Source organism: Anabrus simplex, chromosome 5 (genome assembly GCF_040414725.1).
Source record: "Anabrus simplex isolate iqAnaSimp1 chromosome 5, ASM4041472v1, whole genome shotgun sequence".
Lineage (NCBI taxonomy): Eukaryota > Metazoa > Arthropoda > Insecta > Orthoptera > Tettigoniidae > Anabrus > Anabrus simplex.
In genome coordinates, this window is record NC_090269.1 from 165,985,820 (window position 1) to 166,010,973 (window position 25,154).

The window sequence follows — 25,154 nt, forward strand, 5'->3', positions numbered from 1 at the left end:
TTGTACGCCTCGAGGAGGCTTTTCTGTGTAATTTGGAGCAAGTGCTCCTGAACATGAATGGGGTTTTCTGCCCCTCTGGTAAAACTTATTTTTGGAGTTAAATTGGGCTAATTGCCGTAGAAGTGTGAATTCAGGGCTCGAAGCCCAAATACTGTAAATACTGTAATTGCTCCTTTTGTTGCCTTGCTACTCTGTACCTGCCGTACTTGTCTTATTTCTTAATTTTGAAAAGAGAATATAACCTTGTTAAATTTTACATTAACTTTGATTCCGTAGTTTGAGACCCGTTCAAGCCCGCACCTTCTTTCACCTTTACCTACCGCTAAAACACGGTAAGTCGTCGCCATAAGACCTATCTGTGTCGGTGCGACGTAAAGCCCCTAGCAAAAAAAAAAAAAACACGGTAACACAAGATATTAGAATGCAGGCTTTGGCACAATCTGCCATTTCAGCATAGGTCAGACTGCTTACTACATTTCCACCTAACCGAATCCCTCTTTGCCACTTTTTACCCTTCTGTTACGGAGTTATCTGTGGTAGTTAGAGGTGAAAGAAGGTGCTGGATGGAATAGGTCTCAACAACGAAATTAAAATTAATATAAAATTTAACAAAGGTTATATTCTCTTTTCGAGATCAAGAATTAACAAGTATAACAGGAACTCAGTTGTATATCAACAAGTTAAGAAGGTACAATTACAGTTTATTAATGGATTTTGGGCTTCGAGCCCCAGATTCACACTCCCTGAGCAATGAGCCCAACTTTACCTATACACAAGGTTCAACAAAGGGGCAGAAAACCCCAATCATGCCAAGGAGCATTTGCTCCCAATTACCCAGTAAAGCCTGCTTGAGGCACACAGAAAATACAATTTTTAGAAAGAGCGAACCCGCTCTCAAAGTTCAAGCCAATTCAAAGGCCACACCAAACTCCACCTTCAAGCTGCCCTCCAGGCACACAAGAACAGGGGTAAAAATACCCAACCTACTGAGGCCTATTCAGTAAAGAAACAGGATAATTACATGGCCCCAAAATACCAACATGAGTGGAGGCGTAACTTGCACTCCTAATACACCTTTTTAAAACCTATTTGGCTCTTAGGCCGCTTATGCAAGGGCTAATCCCATACTATGGAGGTGACACGATAGGAAAATTTATTACATTATGAAGCGAAGAAAAACGGTTATGAAAACGTAATCACCTCAAAAACAATATGAGGGGGAGCTCGAGAGGGTTAGGCACTTTCTATCCCGATTTGTAGTTAAAGAGATAGAATTTTATACCAAGTGTCTTTTACATTTTAAAGAAAAGTTACATGATGAAAGTTTCGAACCTGCCCCAAGGGTTAAACTGCTGAGCTAGCGAGCAAAGAAGTTATTAAAAGGCCATTACCTGATGGATGAACTGCCACCTAAGAAAGAGGCGCTTCCCGCCCCCTGCTACATAATCACACTAGGAAAGATGTTACTGAAGTGGCCAGGAGCCAAGAAAATCAGCAGTTTATATACTCTCGCGGAAAATTCGAGACGTTTCAAGAATGATTACCCATACCCCCTCAATTTTATTGGCTAGGATCAAGCAACATATCCATATCGGAGAAGACATACGTTATTGGTCAAAACTTCATTAGAGAAATTCGGGATTGGCTAAATTCAAAACAAGCAGAAAGAGAAGGGTTATACTGCCAACCCTAAAAAATGTCTGAAAGAAATTTAACAAAGAACAAACTTTAGACTACGAAATTTCTTCAAAAAAGGTTCCTTCACTTCGCACCAGGGTGCACAATTGTAGTTCTTCAGCAGTGCCATCTAGAAGAGAATGTTCACACTTCTCACTACAGAGAAAACAAATATAAATCGAAAAAGACACTGTTCAGAACTCTTCAAAATTTACAACAGCGACATCTTCTGAGAAACTTTAGAATTAACATGGTTGTTAAAGTTCACGCTTCCTCCAGTAGAGGAGTTTCAACTGGCGCAATGTTTGAATTAGCGGCGTGGATGTGTACCACCCGGTACACTTTCAACATATGATCCTTGTAAACTACAGACAACAAGTGGTAAACATAAATGCCATTTGGTTGATTTTAATAATCTACCTTTAATCCCATAGTCTCTAGTTTGTCGAACATCTTTTCCCTCAGTACCCGGTCATGTGCTTTCTCTAGACCAAGGCCTCTCAAATGCCCAAAATCTTGCGCGTGAAAACTGAGGCGCAGAGTTCCTGTGCACAGTGCATCGGGCCCACTGCGCTCAGACCAACGCTTCGTCTCTGGGCTGCTCGGCTCAGATTTGGAGCGCTACAGAGCAAGTGAGGAAGAGGGAGACAGGCGTGTGAAAACAGAGAGACAGCACTATTGCTCCTAATCAAGGAGTGGGGGTCTGCACTCTGGTCAACCAAGCGAAGTCGTCTTTTGCACTGTGCAGTGCACTGGTACATGCGCCCCGACAGGCCCTGCTCTAGATCTACGAAACATAAACATAAATTACATAACTGTCTATTTCTCTCGTAGCATTTTTCAACTACTTGTCGCATACTGAAAATCTGGTCCTGACAGCACCTCTGTGGTCTGAAACCACACTGGTTTTCATCCAACTTCCTCTCAACCAGTGATCGCACCCTCTCTTCCAAGATGCCAGTGAATACTTTGCCTGGTATACTAACCAATGAGATGCCTCAATAGTTGTTGCAATCCCTCCTGTACCGGGCGAGTTGCCCGTGCGGTTAGAGTCTCTTAGCTGTGAGCTTGCATCCGGGAGATGGTTGGTTCGAATCGCACTGTCAGCAGCCCTGAAGATGGTTTGCTGTATTTTCCCATTGTCACGCCTTAATTAAAGCCACGGCTTCTTCCTTCCAACTCCTAGGCCTTCCCTATCCCATCGTCGCCATAAGACCTTTCTGTGTCAGTGTGACATAAAGCCACTAGCAATAAGACAGAACTCTAGTGATTCCATCAAACGCATCTTTGTAGCTTTTAATATTGCCCGATTCTGCCAGATCTTAGCGAGTTTAACCATTGAAGCACGACCTAAACCAATACGTCTTGTGATGTCTTTTTCACAGCTTCCCATGTCATTGATGACAGACCGAAGGTATACACATTGTATGGGGTTCAAGTGAGTGTGAGATCCGCAAATACTTATTCATTCCTCCAAACCATTTGATGTACGAACTGAGGGTGTATTTAAAAGGCTAGTCGGCAGTAGACTTCTCCAAAATTTGAAACTTTGAAAGATAACTTTCAGTTTAAATCCGTAGAAAAGCATAGGTATTGTACCGGGCGGTACACCTCCACACCGCTAATTTAAAATGTGCGCCAGTTAAAACTCCTCTGCTGGAGGAAGTCTGAACTTTATTGACGGGATTAATTTTCTACTTTCACAGATGATGTCACTACCTGTAAATTTCGGAGTTTTAGAACTATGTCATTTTTTGATGTGTTTTTGTTTTGCTTGAAGTAAGAAGTGTGAACTTTCTCTTCTAGAGGACACCACTGAAAAAACTACAATAGTGCACCCTAGTGGGAAGAAAAGTAACGGTTCTTTGGAGAAAATTTTATTTCAAAAGTTTGTTCTTTGTTAAATTTCTTTCTGTTATTGTTTAAGTTGGCTGTATACCCCTCTCTTTCCCCTTGTTTTGCATTTGACCAATCCCGAATTTCTGTTATTAATTTCTGACCAATCATAGGTATCTTCCCCCAACTTGAATATGTTTCTGTACCCTAGCCAATAAAAAGTTTGTGGGAGGGTGTTTTCTTCCCCCTAACACCTAGAACCTTCCGCGAGAGGATATAAACTGCTGATTTTTGGGTCTCCGGGCCACTTCTGTTCCATCTTTCAGTGTATAAAGTACATAGCAGGAGGCGGGAAGCGCCTTTTTCCTCGGCAGCGGTCAGCAATAAGGTAATGGCCGATTAATAAATTCTTTCTTTGCTAGCTCAGCAGTTTAACTCTCGGGGCGGGTGCGAAGCGTTCCACCATGTAACCTTTTCCTAAAATGTAACGATCTTTTCTTCTATTCTCTTTTAAGCTGCATATTGGGATAGAGAGTGCTAACCCTCTCGAGCTCCCAATCATATTGTTTTGAGGTGAACTTATTTTTCTCAACCTATTCTTCGTTAACGTAAAACAAATTGTTCTTTTCTTAAGTCACCTCTGTAGTATGGGATTAGCCCTTGCATCAGCGGCCTAAGAGCCAAAGTAGGTTTTAAAACAAAGTGTATTAGGAGTGCAAGTTCGCCTCCTCTCAAATTGTTATCTTAGAGGTCATTTAATTAACCTTCTTTTCATTTACTAGACCTCAGTAGATTGGGTATTTTACCCCTGTGTTTATGTCCGTTGAGGACAGCTTGAAGGTGGAGTTTGGTGTGGCCTGGGAGAGGCTTAAATCTGAGAGCGAGTGGCTCTTTTGAAAGTCGAGTGTTGTACGCCTCGTGGAGGCTTTTCAGTGTAATTTGGAGCTAGGGCTCCTAGGCATGAATGGGGTTTTCTGCCCCTCTGTTGAAACTTGTGTTTGGAGGTAAAACTGGGCTGATTGCCCAAGCATTGTGTTTTCGGGGCTCGAAGCCCAAATCCTGTAAATATTGTAACTACCCTTTGACTTGCTACTTTGTACCTGCCATGCTTGTTATTTCTTTATTTTTGAAAAGAAAATATAACCTTGTTAAATTTAACATTAACTTTGATTCCGTAGTTTGAGACCCGTTCACGCCCGCACCTTCTTTCACCTCTACCTACCACCGAAACTCGGTAACAGGTATCATGCTAGTACTGTTACTATTTAAATTTTATGGCCTTCATTGGACCACTCTAGCCAACTTTATACAAAGAATTTTTCAGTTTCCTGTTAGCACAGTACTTATTCATTCTCTCCGATCTTATCCTTCTTTCTTAATCGGATATCACCCTTATTGTCTGTTTGTTGATTCTGATTTGCAGTCTGGTTTGTTTGTCTGTGAGTTTCTTGATTTTGTCGGTTTTGTTTCTTAGATCTTCCGCTGTAATTTGTAGTTCCATATCTTCATTTATTTCTGTAATCCACTTAATATTGCACTTACTATTCCATAATTTTCCTAATATTCCCCTGATGATCCTGTTCTCTGGTGTCCTGATTAGATGTCCCAAAAATGAAATGCATTTCTTCCTGATTGTGCTCATTACTGGTTCTATTTCCTTGTAGACTGTTTCATTAGAAGCTACTCTCCAGTGTCCATCTTTTTGGTATGATTTGTTGATGCGCGTTCTAATGATTCTTCTCTCTGTCTTGAGTATTTTGTCTATTAGTGCAGTGTTAGTTGTTTTGAAGATGGTTTCGCTTGTGTATGTTATTTCTGGTTGAGTGACTGTTTTGTAATGTTTTAATTTTGTTGCTGTTGGCAGGCCCTTTTTATGTTATGATTTCTGCCAGATATTTAAATTTATCTACAATTTTGATTTCTTGGTTTCCAATGATAATTTTGTTTTTGAGTGGTGGGTCAGTAAACATGATTACTGTCTTTTCAAAAGATATTCCAATTTTCTGTGCTATTTCCTGTAGTGATATAACTTGTTGTCTGGTTTCCTGAATATTGTTGGACAAGAGAGCAAGGTCATCGGCAAAACCTAGGCAATTTAAACTTATGTTGTGTTTGGGTCTTCCAATTCGGATGTTCTTTGGGTTACTCTTGTACCATTCCCTCATTATATATTCCAAGGCACAGTTGAACAGCAGTGGTGACAAGCAATCTCCTTGTCGTAAGCCTTTTTTTGTAATGAATGGCTCAGAGAATTCCCCTCTAAACTTGACATTTGATTTAGTGTTGGTTAAGGTGAGTTCAATCAATTTGATTAATTTTGGATGGAAGGTTATTGCAAGAGGTTTGTTTTGCTTCTTGTAATATGCTATGGCTAATTTTAAAGTGAAAATTTGTTCTGCACAGCTTCTCCAAGGTCTGAAGCCTCCTTGGTATTCACCTAATTCATCCTCTAAGTTGCTCTCTGATCCTCCTGTATAGGATTCTGGAAAAAATCTTGTATGTGTTGTCTAAGAGAGAGATACCTCTGTAATTATCTGGATTGCTTTTATCTCCTTTTTTATGGAGTGGGTGGATTATGGCTGTGGTCCAATGTTCGGGGACCTTTTCTGTTATCCAGATTTTTGTTAGGGCCATGTGTAAGGATGTTCGAACTGTATCACTGGCATATTTCCACATTTCTGCGAAAACTTGGTCTTCTCCGCATGCCTTATAATTTTTCAACTCTTTGAGTGCTGTTTGCACCTCTTGGATTGTTGGATTTTGGGGGTTTGATGGGCGTGTCTGTATTAATTGCTGCAAGTTCCTGGGGTTCTTCACAATTCAGAAGTTTAATGAATGCTTTTGCCATGATTTCGGCATTTTCCTTGTCATTATGTGTCGTTTTTCCATCCTCACTTTTCAGCATTAATGTGAGAGGGGCAAATTTTTGTAGTTGTCTTCCAAACAGTTTTTAAAAGTCTCTGGAATTGGTTTTGTGGTAGTTTTCTTCTATTGAGTTGATTAGTTCTTTCTGTGATTGTCTCTTGGTTTGCCTGATATTTTTGAGGTTGGTTGCACTTTCTTCTGTTGAGTGTGTTTGAAATTTTAACCATGCCTGATGTCTTTCTTCATGAATTTTGTCACATTCTGAGGTCCACCAGGCATGTCTTTTACGTGTGTTCAATGGGGCTAAATTTTCAGCTTGTTGCCTGAGAAATGGAATCTGTCTAGTTTTATGTTTTGTGTGACTTCTCTATATTTATCATTCCTAATTAATTGGTGTGGACCGGGCGAGTTGGCCGTGCGCGTAGAGGCGCGTGGCTGTAAGCTTGCATCCGGGAGATAGTAGGTTCGAATCCCACTATCGGCAGCCCTGAAGATGGTTTTCCGTGGTTTCCCATTTTCACACCAGGCAAATGCTGGGGCTGTACCTTAATTAAGGCCACGGCCGCTTCCTTCCAATTCCTAGGCCTTTCCTATCCATCGTCGCCATAAGACCTATCTGTGTCGGTGCGACGTAAAGCCCATAGCAAAAAAAAAAAAAAACAAATTGGTGTGGATCAAAGTTCCTCTTTCGTTTATTGCGTTTTGGTTTTTCTTTTTTAGTGGTGTGAATTTAATTTTGATTTTGACTATGTAATGATCTGAACCTATATCTACTCCTCTTAATACTTTAACATTGTAGATTCCTCTGTGGAAGGTTTTGTCCATAAATACATGATCAGCTGCCATTCTCCTTTTCTCCAATCAGGACGATTCCAAGTTTTAAGTTTGTTGTGCCTCTGTTTGAAGTAGTTGGACTTTGAGATTAGTTTGTGTTCTCTGCAGAGTTCAAGTCTTTGACCATTTTTATTTGTATGTTTATGTGGAGCCCATTTCCCAATGATATCTCGGTATTTCTTTTCTCTTCCGAGTTGGGCATTTAAGTCCCCTAATAGGATCTTAACGTTAATATTTATTTGGTTTACAGTTTGGTCAAGGAGATCCCAAAACTTTTCCACTTCTTTCCTAGTCTTTGTTAGAAAATTATTTTCATTAGTAGGGGCATGGGCATTTATGATGGTATAAATTTTGTTGGATGCTTTTAAACTCAAAGCCGCAATTCTAGGTGAGATGGCTTGAAAATCGATTAACGAATGTGTTATTTTCACATTGACTATAAACCCAGTTCCAAATTGGAGACATTGTTTCATAACCCTTAGTCCAGGTTTCCTGTTGTAAATTCTGTAGCCTTGAGATTCGAATGGTTCTTCTGTAGTACTTCTCATCTCCTGGAGTCCTGCTACTAAAATTTTCTGTTTATCTAATTCGTCCGTCGAGTTCTTTACTTTTCCTGCTTTAAGTAGAGAATTAATATTATAAGTTGCAATGTAGTTGATCTGATCTTGTTTGATCCTGTTCTTATGTGCTGGCATAGGAACGGGTGATTGCCAACGCTCCGACTCGTTGATGCCTTCAAGGTGGCTACCCACCGAATCCGATGTAGCCTTCTCCTGCTTTCTTGGACAGGACGGTGGAATTTTTTTCTTTAAAGACCTTTCCATGGTTGACTTTCGAAGGTAGTTAACCTTGGGGCGGAGCAAGCTCCGATTTACAACTACGGTTGTTAACCGCAGAGGGACAACCCCAGATGTTCAGGGTTCTGGGTTGGCATTTTCTCCTAACCCAATGAGGTATGATTTCCCGCCAATATTCGGGTGGCTGATTGCAGTGGTTTCCCACTGGGCGATAGGGTCGCCACGTCCCTACGCCAATTGCTAGTACTGTATAAGAGAAAACTTAAAAATGGTTTGAATCAATACACCTACATATCTGTAATTTGATAAAATATATACTTATGTGTGTCCAATTTGGTAAAAATAGAATCAAAACTGAAGAAGATTTTAAATTCAGCCATAACTCCCCTTAATACTTTTCGCAGGAATGAGTTCGTATTTATTTTACAGAAGGAGTGAAATCTGGAATCAACCCCCAAGGAAACACGCAATAATGATTATATCCCTCCACATTGGGTTGGCGTCAGGAAGGGCATCCCGTCGTAAAGCAGGCAAATCCGCGTGTGAATCGCAGTTGCTCCTGCGACCCCAGAAATGTGGGAAAGCGGCAGTAGTGGTGAAATCTGGAATCAGTACACAATTATTGATTGAATTAATGAATTTAGCATTGTAATAAATGGTGACAAGGAACTTAGTGTCCGTGAATATTGAATTTTCAAGACCACATTGTAATCGAAACAGACTTTCAACGTATTAGGTCGTGTTACGTACATGTAGTACGTGTTGAATAGATGTTAAGTACTGTACAAAAATGGCCAGCCGGACACCAGTGGGATCCGACGCGAAATCGGGAGGTTGTGGGTTCGGATCCCACTGGTGTCCGGCTGGCCATTTTTGTTCTGTACCTAACATCTCTTACCACGTATTACATGTACGTAACACGACCTAATACGTTGAAAGTCTGTTTCGATAACTTAGTGTCCGCTTTAACAATGACCAACACCACTGCCATTCTGAAGGGGTCAATTATGTATGAATGAAATATTTCTGGTAATATTTCATGATTATTTCATTTGGTTCACTGCCAGTATCCATTTTTGTCTTTTGTGTGTTCCTTTCATTGGAATGCAAAAACTTAACACTAGTATCACTATAATGTCCTAAATTATCTAAGTTCATGACATAACAGTATCGTTTAGTATGACGAGGCAGTTTCATATTGCCTCTATTTAAATAACGTGTTACAATATACTATTATACAAATAAATAAATATTTCCATCAGTCAACACCACAGTTGTTAGTTAAACCAGCATGGGCTGCACACTACCTTACTCTTTTGCCGCCTTTAGCACTAGTAGTCACTTGTACGTTTCCTATACTCTCCTTATTTTCCTTACTAATAGCAGTATGAGCTGCTGAAGATTTTATTGCTGCCTCAGATCTGTGATGGTGAAGTTGACTTTGCTCATCTATTTCATGCATTTCATAATTTGATTCCACCGAAATGAGCCAAATAAAAATACGATCACCAAGCAAGTCGCTGTGCTGTTTGGGTCACATAGCTAACAGCTTGCATTCTCCAGAGAGTAGGTTTCAAACTCCACTGTTGGTATCCCTGAAGATGGTTTTCCGTGGTTTCCTAATAACCTGCCAGGCAAATACCTTAATTAAGGCCACGGTCACTTCCTTCCTACTCCTAGCGCTTTCCTATCCCATTAAGACCTATCTGTGTCAGTGCGACGTAAAGCAGATTGTATTAAAAAAGACAGTCACCAAGCACAAGCATGAGATCTTGGAAGACCAAATTGCAGTTTAAAATCAGAGTTTAAAATATCCTTATAGGTACTTTCTTTACACTCAACTTCTGGGTACTGTCCACAGGAAAGTTTGTACATTTTTCTGTGCCAAATCAGAATTTATGGAAAACTTTTTACTTTCACATCTTGAGTAATGACTCCTGTTTCGAAAAAGGCATCTGGTTTCCTATTAACTATTTAGTAACATATCTTATTCGATCTATAACAGTGTTTCCCACGCTCATCTCTTTGAGGCTTTGGAACTTAATATTCTCCAGTAGAATTTGTAATCACTGGGCAGTATTGCACAGAGTTTCTTTTGACAAACACGCATTTACCTTTTACTGCAGGCATGTAAACCTCATGCTGCACTGTCGTGAAATATCTGCACGAGTTCACGGACATTCAGTGTCGACTAACTCTGCACACTACTGTGCAAGAATTCTTGTTTGATTGTCGTTGTTTAACTTGTAGAATTTATCTAATGCTATCTTCTTATAAGTTTCCCACTTTGAAGAAAGCAATGACAAATTCTTTCCTACAAGAGTGTTTACTATCTGCAACTCGAATTTTATTCTTTAGTATACAATTGATCAGTTTATTAATTAATTAATATCATTAGCAGATCCTTTTTTTAAATAACTAGCTGAAGACAACCCGCTTTGCTTGATTTTTTATACATCCATGCAGTTTTCTCTATAAAATACAGAAGTGCATTAAGAAACCACACACAAACACCATTGGTCTGCGGTGGGTATTTATGGCTCCAAGGTGAAGTATACGGACATGCATCTATTTTTATATATAGTCAGCCTCTTTGAACCACCACATCTACCACACCACTACAGCTACCGACTCGCAACAACTATAGTGCACGATGGGAGATTCGAGGCTACTACCGCATATAAACACCAGTGGTCTGTGGTGGATAGTTGTGGCTGCAAGGTGAAATATTTGGACACGTCTATTTTATATAATATAGTTAGATTGTTAGAATAAACTGTTATTACATCTGAATTGCAGAACTTCCAGGTACAGACTGCTTTCTTTTGGAGTACATGAACATTCACTGTCCCAAAGATGTTTACGAATTTTATATCTTTACCAGATCAGTGATATCTACCTTATCCTTTTAACTGTTTTTCATCAGCTAATGTAAGAGACACATGTAACCGACACAGCATTTTTAATGCATTTACTACTTGTTCTTCTTGGCGCCACTTTCAAATTCAAACAGTAGTTCCAATTTAATGATTTTGAAGCCTAATATTACACTAATAATTACACCATTTATCTCATATTCACTAAATTTGTTGGTTACAATTTTGTTTGGGTGAGCCATTCAATTATAAGATGGCTGCTGTGTATGTGGCACCATGTAACTGCACCCATTTCCTTTGATGTAATTATAAAAGTGGCCAGTGTCTGTGGTGCGCACTAACCTTTTAAAGTGGCCCTGTGTAAACCAGCTCTCAGAACAGCTATTTCTTATTTTGTGGTATTCTTGTTTGTTGCAGGTGAGATATTAGAGGAGAATGGCAGAAGAATTGGAGAGAAGTCTTAAGGAGTGGGAGAACTACCGGATGTGGGAAGAAGTACTGAAAGAGAGAGAGACAGTGATAGAGCAGCGGGAAAAGGCACTTGAGAAGAAAGTAAAGGAAGTGGAGAAAGCATGTCATGACAGAGAGAGAGCCTGTACAGACAGAGTAAAGGAAGTGGAGAGAGCATGTGAGGACAGAGTAGAGGAGATGGAAAGAACATCTAAGGACAGAAAAAAAGAAGTGGGGAGAGCATGTGAGGATAGAGTGGAGGAGGTAGAAAGGTCATGTAAGGACAGGGAGAGGGCATGTAAAGACAGAGAAAAGGAAGTAGAAAGAACTTGTAAGGACAGAGTGGAGGAGGTGGAGAGAGCATGTAAGGACAAAGAAAAGGAGGTGGAGAGAGCATGTAAGGACAGACTGGAGGAGGTGGAGAGGGCATGTAAAGACAGAGAAAACGAAGTGGAGAGAACTTGTAAAGACAGAGTGGAGGAAGTGGAAAGAGCCTGTAAGCACAGAGAGGAGGAGGTGGAGAGATCATGTAAGGGCAGAGAGAATGAGGTGAAAAGAACATGTAAGTTCGGAGAGAAGGTTGCTCAGCAACGAGAGCTGATGTGTGATAAGAGAGAGAACCTTCCTTGCCAGAGAGAGAGGAAATGGCAGGATAAGGAGGAAGGACCACAGTGGTGGGAACTGCTTTCCCAATATGATCCGGGTCACATGATCCTTCAGCAAACACTAAATTGGGCAGCTGTAGAGGGATATATTAGTGTGGTGAATTTCCTCCTTGCAAGAAATCCATGTGTCGATTGGAAGCGCACTGCATTGAACCATGCTGCAGAGAAGGGACAGCTGGATGTAGTGAAGGCTCTGGTAGAGGAGGAGAAAAATCTGGGCCAAGGGGACTGTCTTTCGTTTGGAAGGTGCGAAATCGACGTGAACGTCGGCATCCACACTCGAGGACTGCCTGCATTGCTCTTGGCAGCAAAAGAGGGCCACGTGGAATTGGTGAGTTACCTGTTAGAGGAGGGAGGTTGGAGTGGGGAGTTGCTAGGCGGTGCTCTTGTAGCAGGTGCTCAGTGGGGGCACCTTGAGGTGGTGAGGTACCTGGTGGAGGAGGGAGGTTGGAGTAGGGAGTTGTTGGGTAGTGCTCTTGTTCAAGCCTCTCGGTGGGGGCACTTCCATATGGTCAGGTACCTCACCGCTCAAGACCACAATAGTCTCAATGTTAAGTCTGATGGTGGTTACACCCCACTTCACCTGGCTGCACAGTGTGGTCACCTTGGTGTAGTGAAGCACCTCACCACTCTAGACCATGCTACTCCCAATGCGAAGACTAGTGGTGGTTACATTCCACTCCACCTCGCTGCACAGTATGGTCACCTCGAGATAGTGGAGCACCTCACCTCTCTAGACCGTACTAATCTCAATGTAAAAGCTACTGATGATTACACTCCACTTCACCTTGCTGCACAGTGTGGTCACCTTGGGGTAGTGAAGCACCTTACCACTCTAGACCATGCTATTCCCAATGTTAAGACTGGTGGCGGCTACACCCCACTTCACTTGGCTGCACAGTGTGGTCACCTTTGGGTAGTGAAGCACCTTGCTGCTCTAGACCATGCTAGTCTCAATGCTAAGGCTGATGATGGTTATACACCACTCCATCTGGCTGCAAGGGAAGGCCACCTTCAGGTGGTGAAGCACTTCACCACTCTAGGCCACATTCGTCTCAATGTTAAAACTCGTGGCAGTTACACACCACTCCACCTGGCTACAAGGAAAGGTCATCTTGAGGTAGTAAAGCACCTCACCACTCTAGACCACACTAGTCTCCACATTAAGGCTAGTGGTGGTTACACACTACTTCACTTGGCTGTAAGGGAAGGTCACCTTGAGGTAGTGAAGTACCTTACCACTCTAGACCACACTAGTCTCAACATTCAGGCTAGTGGCGGTTACACACCACTCCACCTGGCTGTATGGGAAGGTCACCTCCAGGTAGTGAAGCACCTCACCACTCTAGACCACACTAGTCTCAATTTTAAGGCTAGTGGCTGTTACACACCACTCCACCTGGCAGCACAGCGTGGTCACCTAGAAATAGTGATGCACCTCGCCACTCCAGACAGTGTTAGTATTAACGTTAAGGATAACGATGGTTGGACTCCTCTCAAGCTGGCTATAAGAGCAGGTCACCTTGAGGTAGTGAAGTACCTCACTACTCTGGACCACATTAGTCTCAGTATTAAGGATTGTGATGGTTGGACTCCTCTCCACCTGGCTGCAGAATATGGTCACCTTGAGGTTGTGATGCGCCTCACCACTCTAGATCATGCTAGTCTCAGTGTTCAGACTAGTGATGGTTGGACTCCACTCCACCTGGCATCAGACAACGGTCACCTTGAGGTAGTGAAGCATCTCACCGGTCTGGACCACGCTAGTGTGAATATTAAGGCTAGTGGTGGCAACACTCCTCTTCACCTGGCTGTAGGGGCGGGTCACCTTGAGATAGTGAAGCACCTCACCAGCGTGGACCACGCTGTTCTCAATGTTAAGGATAGTGATGGTCGCACTCCACTGGACGTAGCCAAACGCTGGGGTCACCTTGAGGTGGTTCACTTCATAGAGCAGTTGTCATGAAACACATAAGTTACTTGGGACATACAAAAGTCCAAACAACAGCGGTAACCTAGTGTGGCTCCCTCTATCTGCATTAAAACAACTTCCTGCTTGTCCACGGTTGGTGGGCCCTCACTTCTCTCTTCCATTATTTTGTGCTACAGTGGTGAGGGATCATTGAGTGGGATGGCACTGGTAACAAGAATACTCAGTTGTGTTGTGACCTGAAAGTGAACATTTGTGCATATGTACATGAAATATAGGAAGGTAATGAACCTGAAATGTGAGTTTGTTTTGTCCCCAGCACCCGTCTTCCTTGTAATGACACTACCTACTGGTACCAGCTTTGTTCACGAGGAGTGTGGTCTGCACATTGCTTACTGACATATTGGGAGTCTAGTGCAGTAACTGGTGTCAGTAATGATTTTGAAGCAATTTAGAATCATTTAAGTAATATGGTTAAAGCAGCTCTGAAATATCAAAGGATTCTGTACTCTTGCATGTATTCAAGAGCTTGGATAGTGCACTTGTAGAACAACATCCTGGCAAGTAGACTGGAAGCGAGAGGTACCTACTTATGTACCACAACTGTTACACAGTGGACATCCAGGTAAGCAGACTTGAGAGGATACAATTGAAATACTTATGCAAGTTGTCCATCACAGAAGAAATTGAAGTACTGTAGTCTTTTTGTGGTAATTTACAGGATTTGCATGTTTTACTACCTTACCACTACATTCACACTTTCAGTAGGTTGTAGCAAAATTCCTCTGTTAACAAAACATTTTTTAAGACGCCTTTCTCATGGACGGTCAAGATTTTCTTCTGATGACGCAGAGGAAGGTTCTTTGCGAAACGTAAAGAATTTCACCTTATTTTCTTGACACTGCATAAGCCCAAAAGCCTGTATCATGTGTAAACAGTGAATTTCTTTCATAAGCTGGTAGAGGCTCAGGATTACACACAACTATTTTATCTGGTCTATTTTATTCAGGAAGTGATAGGAAAGTTTTTAATCTTATTCCTTAAGTAGGGTTGAAATTGCAGATGAAAACATGTAGAAGATTCAGCACCAGCTGTGTTAGCGGTGAATGAGGTAGACCGAGGTTCACTTGTGACTTTTTTCCGGAGTATAAATCAGCCTTAAAATTAGAAACTATGTTTTGAGATAAATCAAATAATATTTACTGTATTACGGGTACGCATTCCTCAGCTGTACACCTTCTCCAGTATGGCCATCTCTGACAGTGATCAAGAACTCTTTAGACTTTGTGAAACTTTCTTCTCCGAAGATTAGATGGCTCTGGCATCTATTTTCTAGTGATCTGTGGTGGGTTAAGCCCTAGTTAATTTACTAAGAAATGTAATTTGTTATAGTTGATGAACATTTTTACTTGTGATTGTTTCTTTATGTGCTGAAGATGTCAACACTTCACCTGGTTCTTCCTCTAATATAATCTGCCTACCACATGCCTGTAATAAAGGTTTCTAACCAATCAGAACTTAGGTTAGTGAATGGATATTTAACCTATCAGCACTGGGCAAGTGTTGGTTAGGTTGCCTTGAGTAGGTTGTAAGAAATTGGGAGTGCAGCCTCCTTGGTAGAAGTTGAAAAGCATGTAAGCACTTTTCTGATATTTGTGTAAGAATGGATGGTGTCTTTGGTAAGGCCGTATTTGTAACTGTTGGAGCAAAGTGTTCTTGAAAATTGTGTCTTGGGAGATCTCTCTCCTTATCTAACTAAACCAACATTAGCGAAGTGTAAACTTGTAAATTTGGAGCTCGAAGCTCATCATTTGTAAATTACCAAACCTTGCGTTTTCTATTCTTGTATCAAGCTGCTATTGTGCCCGGAAATCTTGTTATATCACTGTTACTGTGTTTTAGTGGTAGTTATGCGTGAAAGAAGGTGCGGGGTGGTGAACAGGTCTCAAGCTACTAAAGTAAAATTAATTTAAAATTTAACAAGGTTATATTTTCTTTTCAAAAACAAAGAAATAACAAGCATGGCAGGTACAAAGTAGCAAATCAAAAGGGTAGTTACAATATTTACAGGATTTGGGCTTCGCGCCCTGACTTTACACTGCTTGGGCAATCAGCTCAGTTTTACCCCAAACACGAGTTTTAACAGAGGGGCAGAAAACCCCATTCATACCTAGGAGCCCTTGCTCCAAATTACACTGAAAAGCCTCCACGAGGCATACAACACTCAATTTTCAAAAGAGCCACTCGCTCTCAGAATTTAAGCCTTCTCAAAGGCCACACCAAACTCTACCTTCAAGCTGTCCACTAAGGTTATATACACAGGGGTAAAATACCCAACCTACTGAGGTCTGTTAAATGAAAAGAAGGTTGATTACATGACCTCTAAAATAACAATTTGAGAGGAGGCGATCTTGCACTCCTAATACACTTTGATTAAGACCTACTTGGCGCTAGGCCGTTAATACAAGGGCTAATCCCATACTAAAGAGGTGACTTAAGAAGAGAACAATTTGTTTTACGTTAACGAAGAATAGGTTGAGAAAAATAAGGTCACCTCAAAACAATACGAGTGGGAGCTCGAGAGGGTTAGCACTCTCTATCCCAGTATGTAGCTTTAAAAAAGAATATATGAAAAGAGTAGTTACATTTTAGGAAAAGGTTACATGGTGGAACGCTTCGCACCCGCCCCGAGAGTTAAACTGCTGAGCAAGCAAAGAAAGAAGTTATTAATTGGCCATTACCTTGTTGTTGACCGCTGCCGAAGAAAGAGGCGCTTCCCGCCTCCTGCTATGTACTTAATACACTGAAAGATGGAACAGAAGTGGCTCGGAGACCCTAAAATCAGCAGTTTAAATACTCTCGCAGAAGGTTCTAGGCGTTAGGGGAATGAAAACACCCTCCCACGAGGATTTTATTGGTAGATCAATAAACCCCCTACACAATACTAAGAAGAAACACATAATTGGTGGAAAATTAATTCAAGAAATTCGGGATAGGCTAGATTTAAAACAAGGGGAAAGAAGGGGGTAAATATTGCCAACTTAACCAAAGACTGAAAGAAATTTAGCAAAGAACAAACATTTGAAATAAAAATTTCTCCAACAAAATAGTTCTTTGACTCCGCACTAGGTTGCACTATTGTTGATCTTCAGTAGTGTCCTCTAGAAGAGAAAGTTCACACTTCTTACTTCAAGCGAAACAAAAACACATCAAAAATGACAGTTCAAAAACTCAAAGTTTTCCACGTGGTGACATCTTCAGAGAAAGTAGAGAATTAATAGCGTAGATAAAGTTCAGACTTCCTCCAACAGAGGAGTTTCAACTGGCGCAAATTTTAAATTGGCGGCGTGGAGGTGTACCGCCCGGTACAGACCTCCCCCCCCCCCCCCCAAAGGTTCCTCCAGGGGTGACGCATGAAATCTGTCTGAAACAAGGTCCAAGTTATGCTGTGGATATGAAGATTGATTGCAGAAGCATTTATAAGATTTTCTTAATTGGGTTTGATACAGTTTCAAAATTTGTTGTTGCAGGTGAAGTAAAGTCTTTATATTTGTAGAAGTTGAATTTCTGAAGATCAACTTTTAATACTTAGAGGAGAAGAAAAATTTTGCAATTGCCACCAAATATTGCTGTTGAATTCCCAAGTGTAGTCATTGCTTATCGTAACTGTCCATGTAGTTGATGTTGATTAAGTTGAATGGCCAGGCCGGCCGTTGCAGCTTGCGTCCAAAAGGAGGCCGCTCGGACCCCTCAAGTACCCTGAGATACCGCTCGCCCGCACTATGAGGGGAGCAGAGGTGTTGAAACACGCCGCGCCCGCGGTGAACATATACAGGCTGCGGGCCAGAAGCAGGTCGTGCGCCGCGCATCAGCCTTGGCCGGGAGGAGAGCTCCGGCTCGCCGTGCACCTGACGTCCTCGCTGGAGAAGAGGGTGCCCGTCCTCTGCCCCAGTTGCTGCACGGCGCCGCGCGGCTGCGGGGGCACTGAAACGTTAAAGCTAGGCGGCAGAATTGTGTTGGACCATCATGTTTCTTTTTGAGGGCACAGGCTTGTAGAGAGATTGAGGGGCCAGCGGCGTGCAGATATCCATGGCATTTCATTTAAGCCAGCCACTGTGTGTAGGGGAGCAGGAGACGGGAGCGTGGTAATGGCCGTGGCAAGGACAGGATGGCAGTTTAACAAATCGGGGGAGGTTTCACACAAATGCTTACGTATAAAACAAAATAGAAGGAGCAGAATGCCTTAAGAGTGGAAACTCAAAAAAAAAAATATATAACCTTCATATTCCGATCAAATTATATGAAGCAAGTTGACACAAAATTTACACCGGTTTCACCTGGGACAGGTGAACTCTAAATATCCTCTCGGTGGCTGGATTACTTAACAATAAGGTAACCGGCGTAAGGAAATCCAGAATAATGCATGGCCCATGAAATCTGGGGGCAAGCTTGCCCGCGGGAACAAAGTTCTTGACCATCACCTGGTCACCTACCTTCAAAGTGGTGGGTCTCCGTCCACGATCATACCTTTCCCTAACCTTTTCATGAGATAACTTAAGATTGGCTTTAGCCTTCTTCCAAAGATCTTTAATATTATCCGGATCTATTGTCTCGGGTAGAATGTCACTCAGAGACCAGAGGTTAGAGAGCGGCGTGTTGGGAACAAACTTAAACATCAAAGAAGCTGGAGTAAATTTATGTGATTCATGAACCGCCGAATTCAAAGCAAAAGCTAACCAATGCAGGGACGTGTCCCACCTGGAATGATCTTCATGATGATAGGCAATAAGTGCGGACCTGAGATTACGGTTAACCCGTTCAGCCAGGGATGGTTGAGGGTAATAAGCAGAAGTAGTTACATGAGAGATGGATAAGTCATAACAGAATTTACGAAATAAATTAGATGTAAAAGCCTTAGCATTATCAGATACTATATATTGGCACGGACCAAAAGAAGCAAAAATAGAATTTAAGCAAGTAATGGTAGACTGAGCGGTAGCTAGCTTAGTCGGAAATAACCAAGAAAATCTGGTAAAACCATCTACACACACAAGGATGAACTTGTTGGCATTACCCTTTGACTGGGGGAAGGGTCCTACATAATCAATATACAGGCGTTCCATGGGGCGCGACGCTTGCTGAGAAGACAAGAGGCCTACCTTGGTGGACATGGTCGGTTTACTAAGCAAACAGGATTTACAAGCCTTTACTAGTTCACGGATTTCACCGTCCATACCTTTCCAGATGAACATTTCACGAATCTTTTCACGAGTTTTAAAGATACCAAGATGCCCTCCTAATGGGGTCTCATGATAATACTTGAAGATCATAGGTACAAGAACCGCTGAAACAACAACTTTCATCATCTTATCATGCCTCGAAGGGCAACATAGAACACCATTCCTCAGAACATAAGGGACAACATGTTCCCCAGAAGAAAGGGTTTCCATTATCGGAGCCAGCGTCGGATCTTCACGTTGGTATTTCTCGATATCCCTAAAGAGCATGGGAGCATCTGTTAGGATGGCATTAACCTCAGATAGTATGGACTCGGAAGGTGATGAACTGTCGACCGGTTCGTGGGTCTCTACGTCGTTAGAAAACATACGGCTGAATCCATCAGCAACAACATTTTCGGTACCTCTGATATGTCGGACATCGAATTGAAAGGCAGAAGTACGGATGGCCCAACGGGCTATACGACCAGTACGACGCGGCCTACCTAAGACCCAGCTTAAGGCTTGATTATCTGTCTCTAGGTCGAATTTGACATTTTCCAGATAGAGACGGAACTTCTCTAAGGCGAATAAGACTGCCAAACCTTCGAGCTCATAGATGGAATACTTGGCTTCTTGAGCCGACAATGTCCTAGACGCATAGGCGATGGGTCGCCTCCCTAGTTCAGTCTCTTGAAGAAGGACTGCCGCTACTGCTGACGACGACGCGTCGGTTTGGACGGTGAATTTCTTCGAGAAATCAGGCATAGCAAGTACAGGGGCATTACAGAGAGCCAATTTAAGATCTTCAAAAGCGGCTTGTTGAGAAGGTCCCCACTCGAATTTGATGCCTTTCCTACGAAGAAGGTTTAAGGGCGCCGCTCTATTAGCGAAGTTAGGAATAAACTTCCTGAAGAAATTCACCATACCAATGAACCTGGCGATACCTTTAATGTCCTTGGGAGGTTTAAAATCACGGATGGCCTGTGTTCTCGAATGATCGACTGCAACACCATCAGGTGACACCATATGCCCTAGGAATGACATAGAGGGCTTAGCAAAGGCAACCTTGGACAACTTGACAGTTAACCCAGCCTTACGAAGGCGATTGAGAACTTCTCGCAGATGATCTAGATGTTCTTCGAAGGTTTCCGAAAATACGACATCATCCAAGTAGTGGTACAAGTATTCAAATTTGATGTCGGAGAAGACCCTATCTAGCAGCCTAGTGAGTACAGCTGCTCCCGTGGGGAGCCCGAAAGGCACGCGGTTGTATTCATATAAATTCCAGTCCGTGGCAAACGCTGTAAGGTGTTTAGACTCTTCGGCAAGGGGAATTTGATTATAGGCCTGATTCAAGTCCAAGATAGTAAAGAACTTGGCCTTACGAAACCATGAAAAACAAGAATGAAGGTCAGGAAGGGGCACAGATTGCAACACCACCTTCCGATTGAGAGCCCTATAATCAATTACAGGCCTGAAGCCTCCTTGGGGTTTCGGGACTAAAAAAATAGGCGAAGAATACGCTGACTTAGAGGGCATAATAATACCGTCCTTCAACATCTGATCGATGATTTCTTTTAGAGCCTTCATTTTAGGTTGAGATAGCCTATAAGGTGGAAAACGGACAGGAATCGAATCCGTGACCTCAATTTTGTATTCAATAAGGTCAGTAACACCAAGACTATCAGAGAACACCTCGGGAAACGACTGACACAATTTGCGAATACTATCAGCCTGCTCCTCAGGTAGATGTCTAAGGTCTAACAACATCTCATCCTGGGTAGGCGAAATAGAAGAACATGGTGCAGAATCACACTTTAATAGAGGGATATTACAATTAGAGGCAAATTTGAAAGTGCAAGACCTACTCTGAAGATCGAGTACAAGACCAGTGTGAGAAATAAAGTCCGCTCCCAATATAATGGGGCAAGACAAGTGCTTGGCCACAAACAATTTAACTTTCCATGTGAATTTAAAAATACGAATTTTGACATATAAGGAACCGAGAATTTCTAATGGAGAGGAAATAGCCGAAACGTATTGGATCGCCGACAAACAATAGTTAGGAAGCTTACAAACAGATTTCAATTTTGAATACCAATCAGCCGAAATAATAGAACAAACACTACCTGAATCTAAGAGAGCTGTTATAGGCTCGTTATTTAACTCAATTTTGAGAAAGGGGACCGGTGCGGGGGTATCCGCCGCAATCCTAAGACACTCTTTGGGACCTTCAAAAGATGAATTTGAAAATTGCTCGTTCCCTGAATTTACAACCTGTTTACTAGGGGCTGAGTCTCGGGAAGATGGATTAGTCGACTCAGCCGAAGCCACTAGTCACTTTTTATTATTGGCATAGGTGGAATTTGCACCAGAAGTTGAGCAGCAGGGGGTGCTATTTGAATTTGGGCGATTCTTGTCGATATGTGAGAAAGCCCCACATTTAAAACAGCCTTGTGATGACCCGGCTCCATTCCTTGTCCCACTTGATTTGATCAGTGGACACTTGTTGCGCAGATGGTCAGGCGACCCGCAAGCATAACATTTACGGGGATTGACTGGTCGGCGAGGTGGAGGCCGAGTATTACTAAAGGAAGGCGGGGGTTCTTTCGCGACACGAAAGAATCGGCGTATCTAACTCCTTCCGCTGAGACGGCCAATGCTTCAAGTTCAGAGAAAGTTTGCGGGCACGCCGCGAAACACAAATATGACCTATAGGATGGTGAAATGCCTTCCACAATGGCTTGTACAATCTGGTCCTCAGGGAAGTGCAGAGCAAACACCCTAGTATAAAACTTAATGTCCTGTATGAAATCAGCCAAGTTTTCATCCAAGCGTTGTACACGGTAATAGTACTTCTGAATAAGGGAGGACCTGGCCCTAGCCGGGATGAAGTTAGCTAGCAAATGGGCATGGAAATCCTCAATAGATGATTGCTCGGCAATGGCTCTTACGATTTTATCTGAGAGAATACCAATAGCATACGGATAGATAATTTGCAAAATTTGACATGGAGAAAGAGAAAACACAAGGGCATGATCCTGAAATTCAACTAGAAATCTTAAAAATGAAATTCCATCACTGGTGGTATTAACGGTAAACTTAGAGATACCTCTGAGCAACATTGCCAATGGATGAGGCAAGCTGCTAAACCCGGGTGACATAGTAGGTAAAGGCTTCAATGGCAAGGAAGTTAATTCAGAACGGATGTTACTCAACGATGCACGGCGTTCAGACTCGTTGTCCAATGGGGCAGAGATAGTTTGAGCAGCGATGGTTTTCCTATTTACTTCTCCCTTAGCCGGTTCTTCCTCGCTACCTACATTCACTATGGTGGGTTGATCAGATTTGGGAGGAACTTCCCCAGTTAACAATTGAGTGACCTCGTTAGATAATTCAGAAATATTTTCCAGGAGCGTACTAGCTTCCTTCCTCTGAACGTCATTCAATTTTAGAGACAACAGATCGTTAACCCTATTCGAAAAATGGTATAGCCTAGCTTGCACACGCTTAATTTGATTAGGAGAAGGATCATTTTCATCAAAAAAACTAACTACAGAAGCTAGCCCAGTAATATTCTCGACGATCGTGGAAAGAGAGTCGTCAACTTCTTTCTCTCCCAAAGTGGGGATGGAAATGGGCGAATCAAGGGACTCTCTAAGCTTATTTGTGTCTACTGCAACCGTGCCTCCAGATTGCACATTTCTAATAGTCAATTCGTAGATGAACTCCTCCTTGCGCAAATAGTTAAGATGGAGAACATCGCGAGGGCCGGGCATGATGACAGAACAATTTTGAAAAGGTCAAAAAAATTCCAGCAACTGAGAAAATGGTTAGGGTTCGGAACAAACAATGTTTAGCCGTCAAAAGGGGCTAAATTGAGACCCATTCAACCACGCTCTGCTACCACTTGTTACCGTGTTTTAGTGGTAGTTATGCGTGAAAGAAGGTGCGGTGTGGTGAACAGGTCTCAAGCTACTAAAGTAAAATTAATTTAAAATTTAACAAGGTTATATTTTCTTTTCAAAAACAAAGAAATAACAAGCATGGCAGGTACAAAGTAGCAAATCAAAAGGGTAGTTACAATATTTACAGGATTTGGGCTTCGCGCCCTGACTTTACACTGCTTGGGCAATCAGCTCAGTTTTACCCCAAACACGAGTTTTAACAGAGGGGCAGAAAACCCCATTCATACCTAGGAGCCCTTGCTCCAAATTACACAGAAAAGCCTCCACGAGGCATACAACACTCAATTTTCAAAAGAGCCACTCGCTCTCAGAATTTAAGCCTTCTCAAAGGCCACACCAAACTCTACCTTCAAGCTGTCCACTAAGGATATATACACAGGGGTAAAATACCCAACCTACTGAGGTCTATTAAATGAAAAGAAGGTTGATTACATGACCTCTAAAATAACAATTTGAGAGGAGGCGATCTTGCACTCCTAATACACTTTGATTAAGACCTACTTTGCGCTAGGCCGTTAATACAAGGGCTAATCCCATACCAAAGAGGTGACTTAAGAAGAGAACAATTTGTTTTACGTTAACGAAGAATAGGTTGAGAAAAATAAGGTCACCTCAAAACAATATGAGTGGGAGCTCGAGAGGGTTAGCACTCTCTATCCCAGTATGTAGCTTTAAAAAAGAATATATGAAAAGAGTAGTTACATTTTAGGAAAAGGTTACATGGTGGAACGCTTCGCACCCGCCCCGAGAGTTAAACTGCTGAGCAAGCAAAGAAAGAAGTTATTAATTGGCCATTACCTTGTTGTTGACCGCTGCCGAAGAAAGAGGCGCTTCCCGCCTCCTGCTATGTACTTAATACACTGAAAGATGGAACAGAAGTGGCTCGGAAACCCTAAAATCAGCAGTTTAAATACTCTCGCAGAAGGTTCTATGCGTTAGGGGAATGAAAACACCCTCCCACGAGGATTTTATTGGTAGATCAATAAACCCCCTACACAATACTAAGAAGAAACACATAATTGGTGGAAAATTAATTCAAGAAATTCGGGATAGGCTAGATTTAAAACAAGGGGAAAGAAGGGGTAAATATTGCCAACTTAACCAAAGACTGAAAGAAATTTAGCAAAGAACAAACATTTGAAATAAAAATTTCTCCAACAAAATAGTTCTTTGACTCCGCACTAGGTTGCACTATTGTTGATCTTCAGTAGTGTCCTCTAGAAGAGAAAGTTCACACTTCTTACTTCAAGCGAAACAAAAACACATCAAAAATGACACAGTTCAAAAACTCAAAGTTTTCCACGTGGTGACATCTTCAGAGAAAGTAGAGAATTAATAGCGTAGATAAAGTTCAGACTTCCTCCAACAGAGGAGTTTCAACTGGCGCAAATTTTAAATTGGCGGCGTGGAGGTGTACCGCCCGGTACAATCACCAAGTGAAGTGTTTTGTTAAAATTTGATATCTGAAAAGAAATATAACCTTTATTTTAGAGTTTTAAATATTAATCTTTGGCTCTCGTATATAGACCCATTCCAGCCCACGCCTTCTTTCACCTCTCTCTGTTCCACGGGCACTCCGTAACAAGTGGTAGCAGAACGTGGTTGAATGGGTCTAGATAAACCCCTTTTGACGACTAAACGTAGAATCCGCTCCGAACCCAAATAATTTTCTCGGTTGCTGGAAATTTTTAAATTAGTAAATTTTTCCTTCAAACTGTATGGTCCTCGGGAACTCCTCGCTCCCGGGTAATTGCGCAAGGAGGATTTGGTTTATGAACTCCTCGTTAGAAAGGTCCAATCTGGGGGCATGGTTGTGGCAGATATCGCCAAACTCAGAGTCATTTGAACTTCCTATTTGCATCCCAGTTTTTTGGGAAAAAGAAACTGATGAGGCTCTATCCACTATCACGGACAATACCACCGAGCTAGAGTCTGTAGTTACTTTTTTGAAGTGAGTGATCCATCAACTAACCAACTTAAAAGACTACTGGCTAGATTGTTTCATTTATACAGTAGGGCTAGGGACCTATTCTCTAT

At 42.0% G+C, this 25,154-nt stretch overlaps 1 protein-coding gene across 1 annotated transcript in view; it reads left to right on the plus strand.

Moving 5' to 3' along the window:
- LOC136874729 (ankyrin-1) overlaps nucleotides 1-14,409 on the plus strand; it is a 76,435-nt gene extending 62,026 nt beyond the window's left edge. The window contains exon 3 of the mRNA XM_067148392.2: nucleotides 11,303-14,409. Coding sequence (XP_067004493.2) covers nucleotides 11,321-13,966 — 2,646 coding nt within the window. The 5' untranslated portion in view covers nucleotides 11,303-11,320 and the 3' untranslated portion in view covers nucleotides 13,967-14,409. The remainder of the gene's footprint in view (nucleotides 1-11,302) is intronic.
- Nucleotides 14,410-25,154: the final 10,745 nt, after the last annotated feature.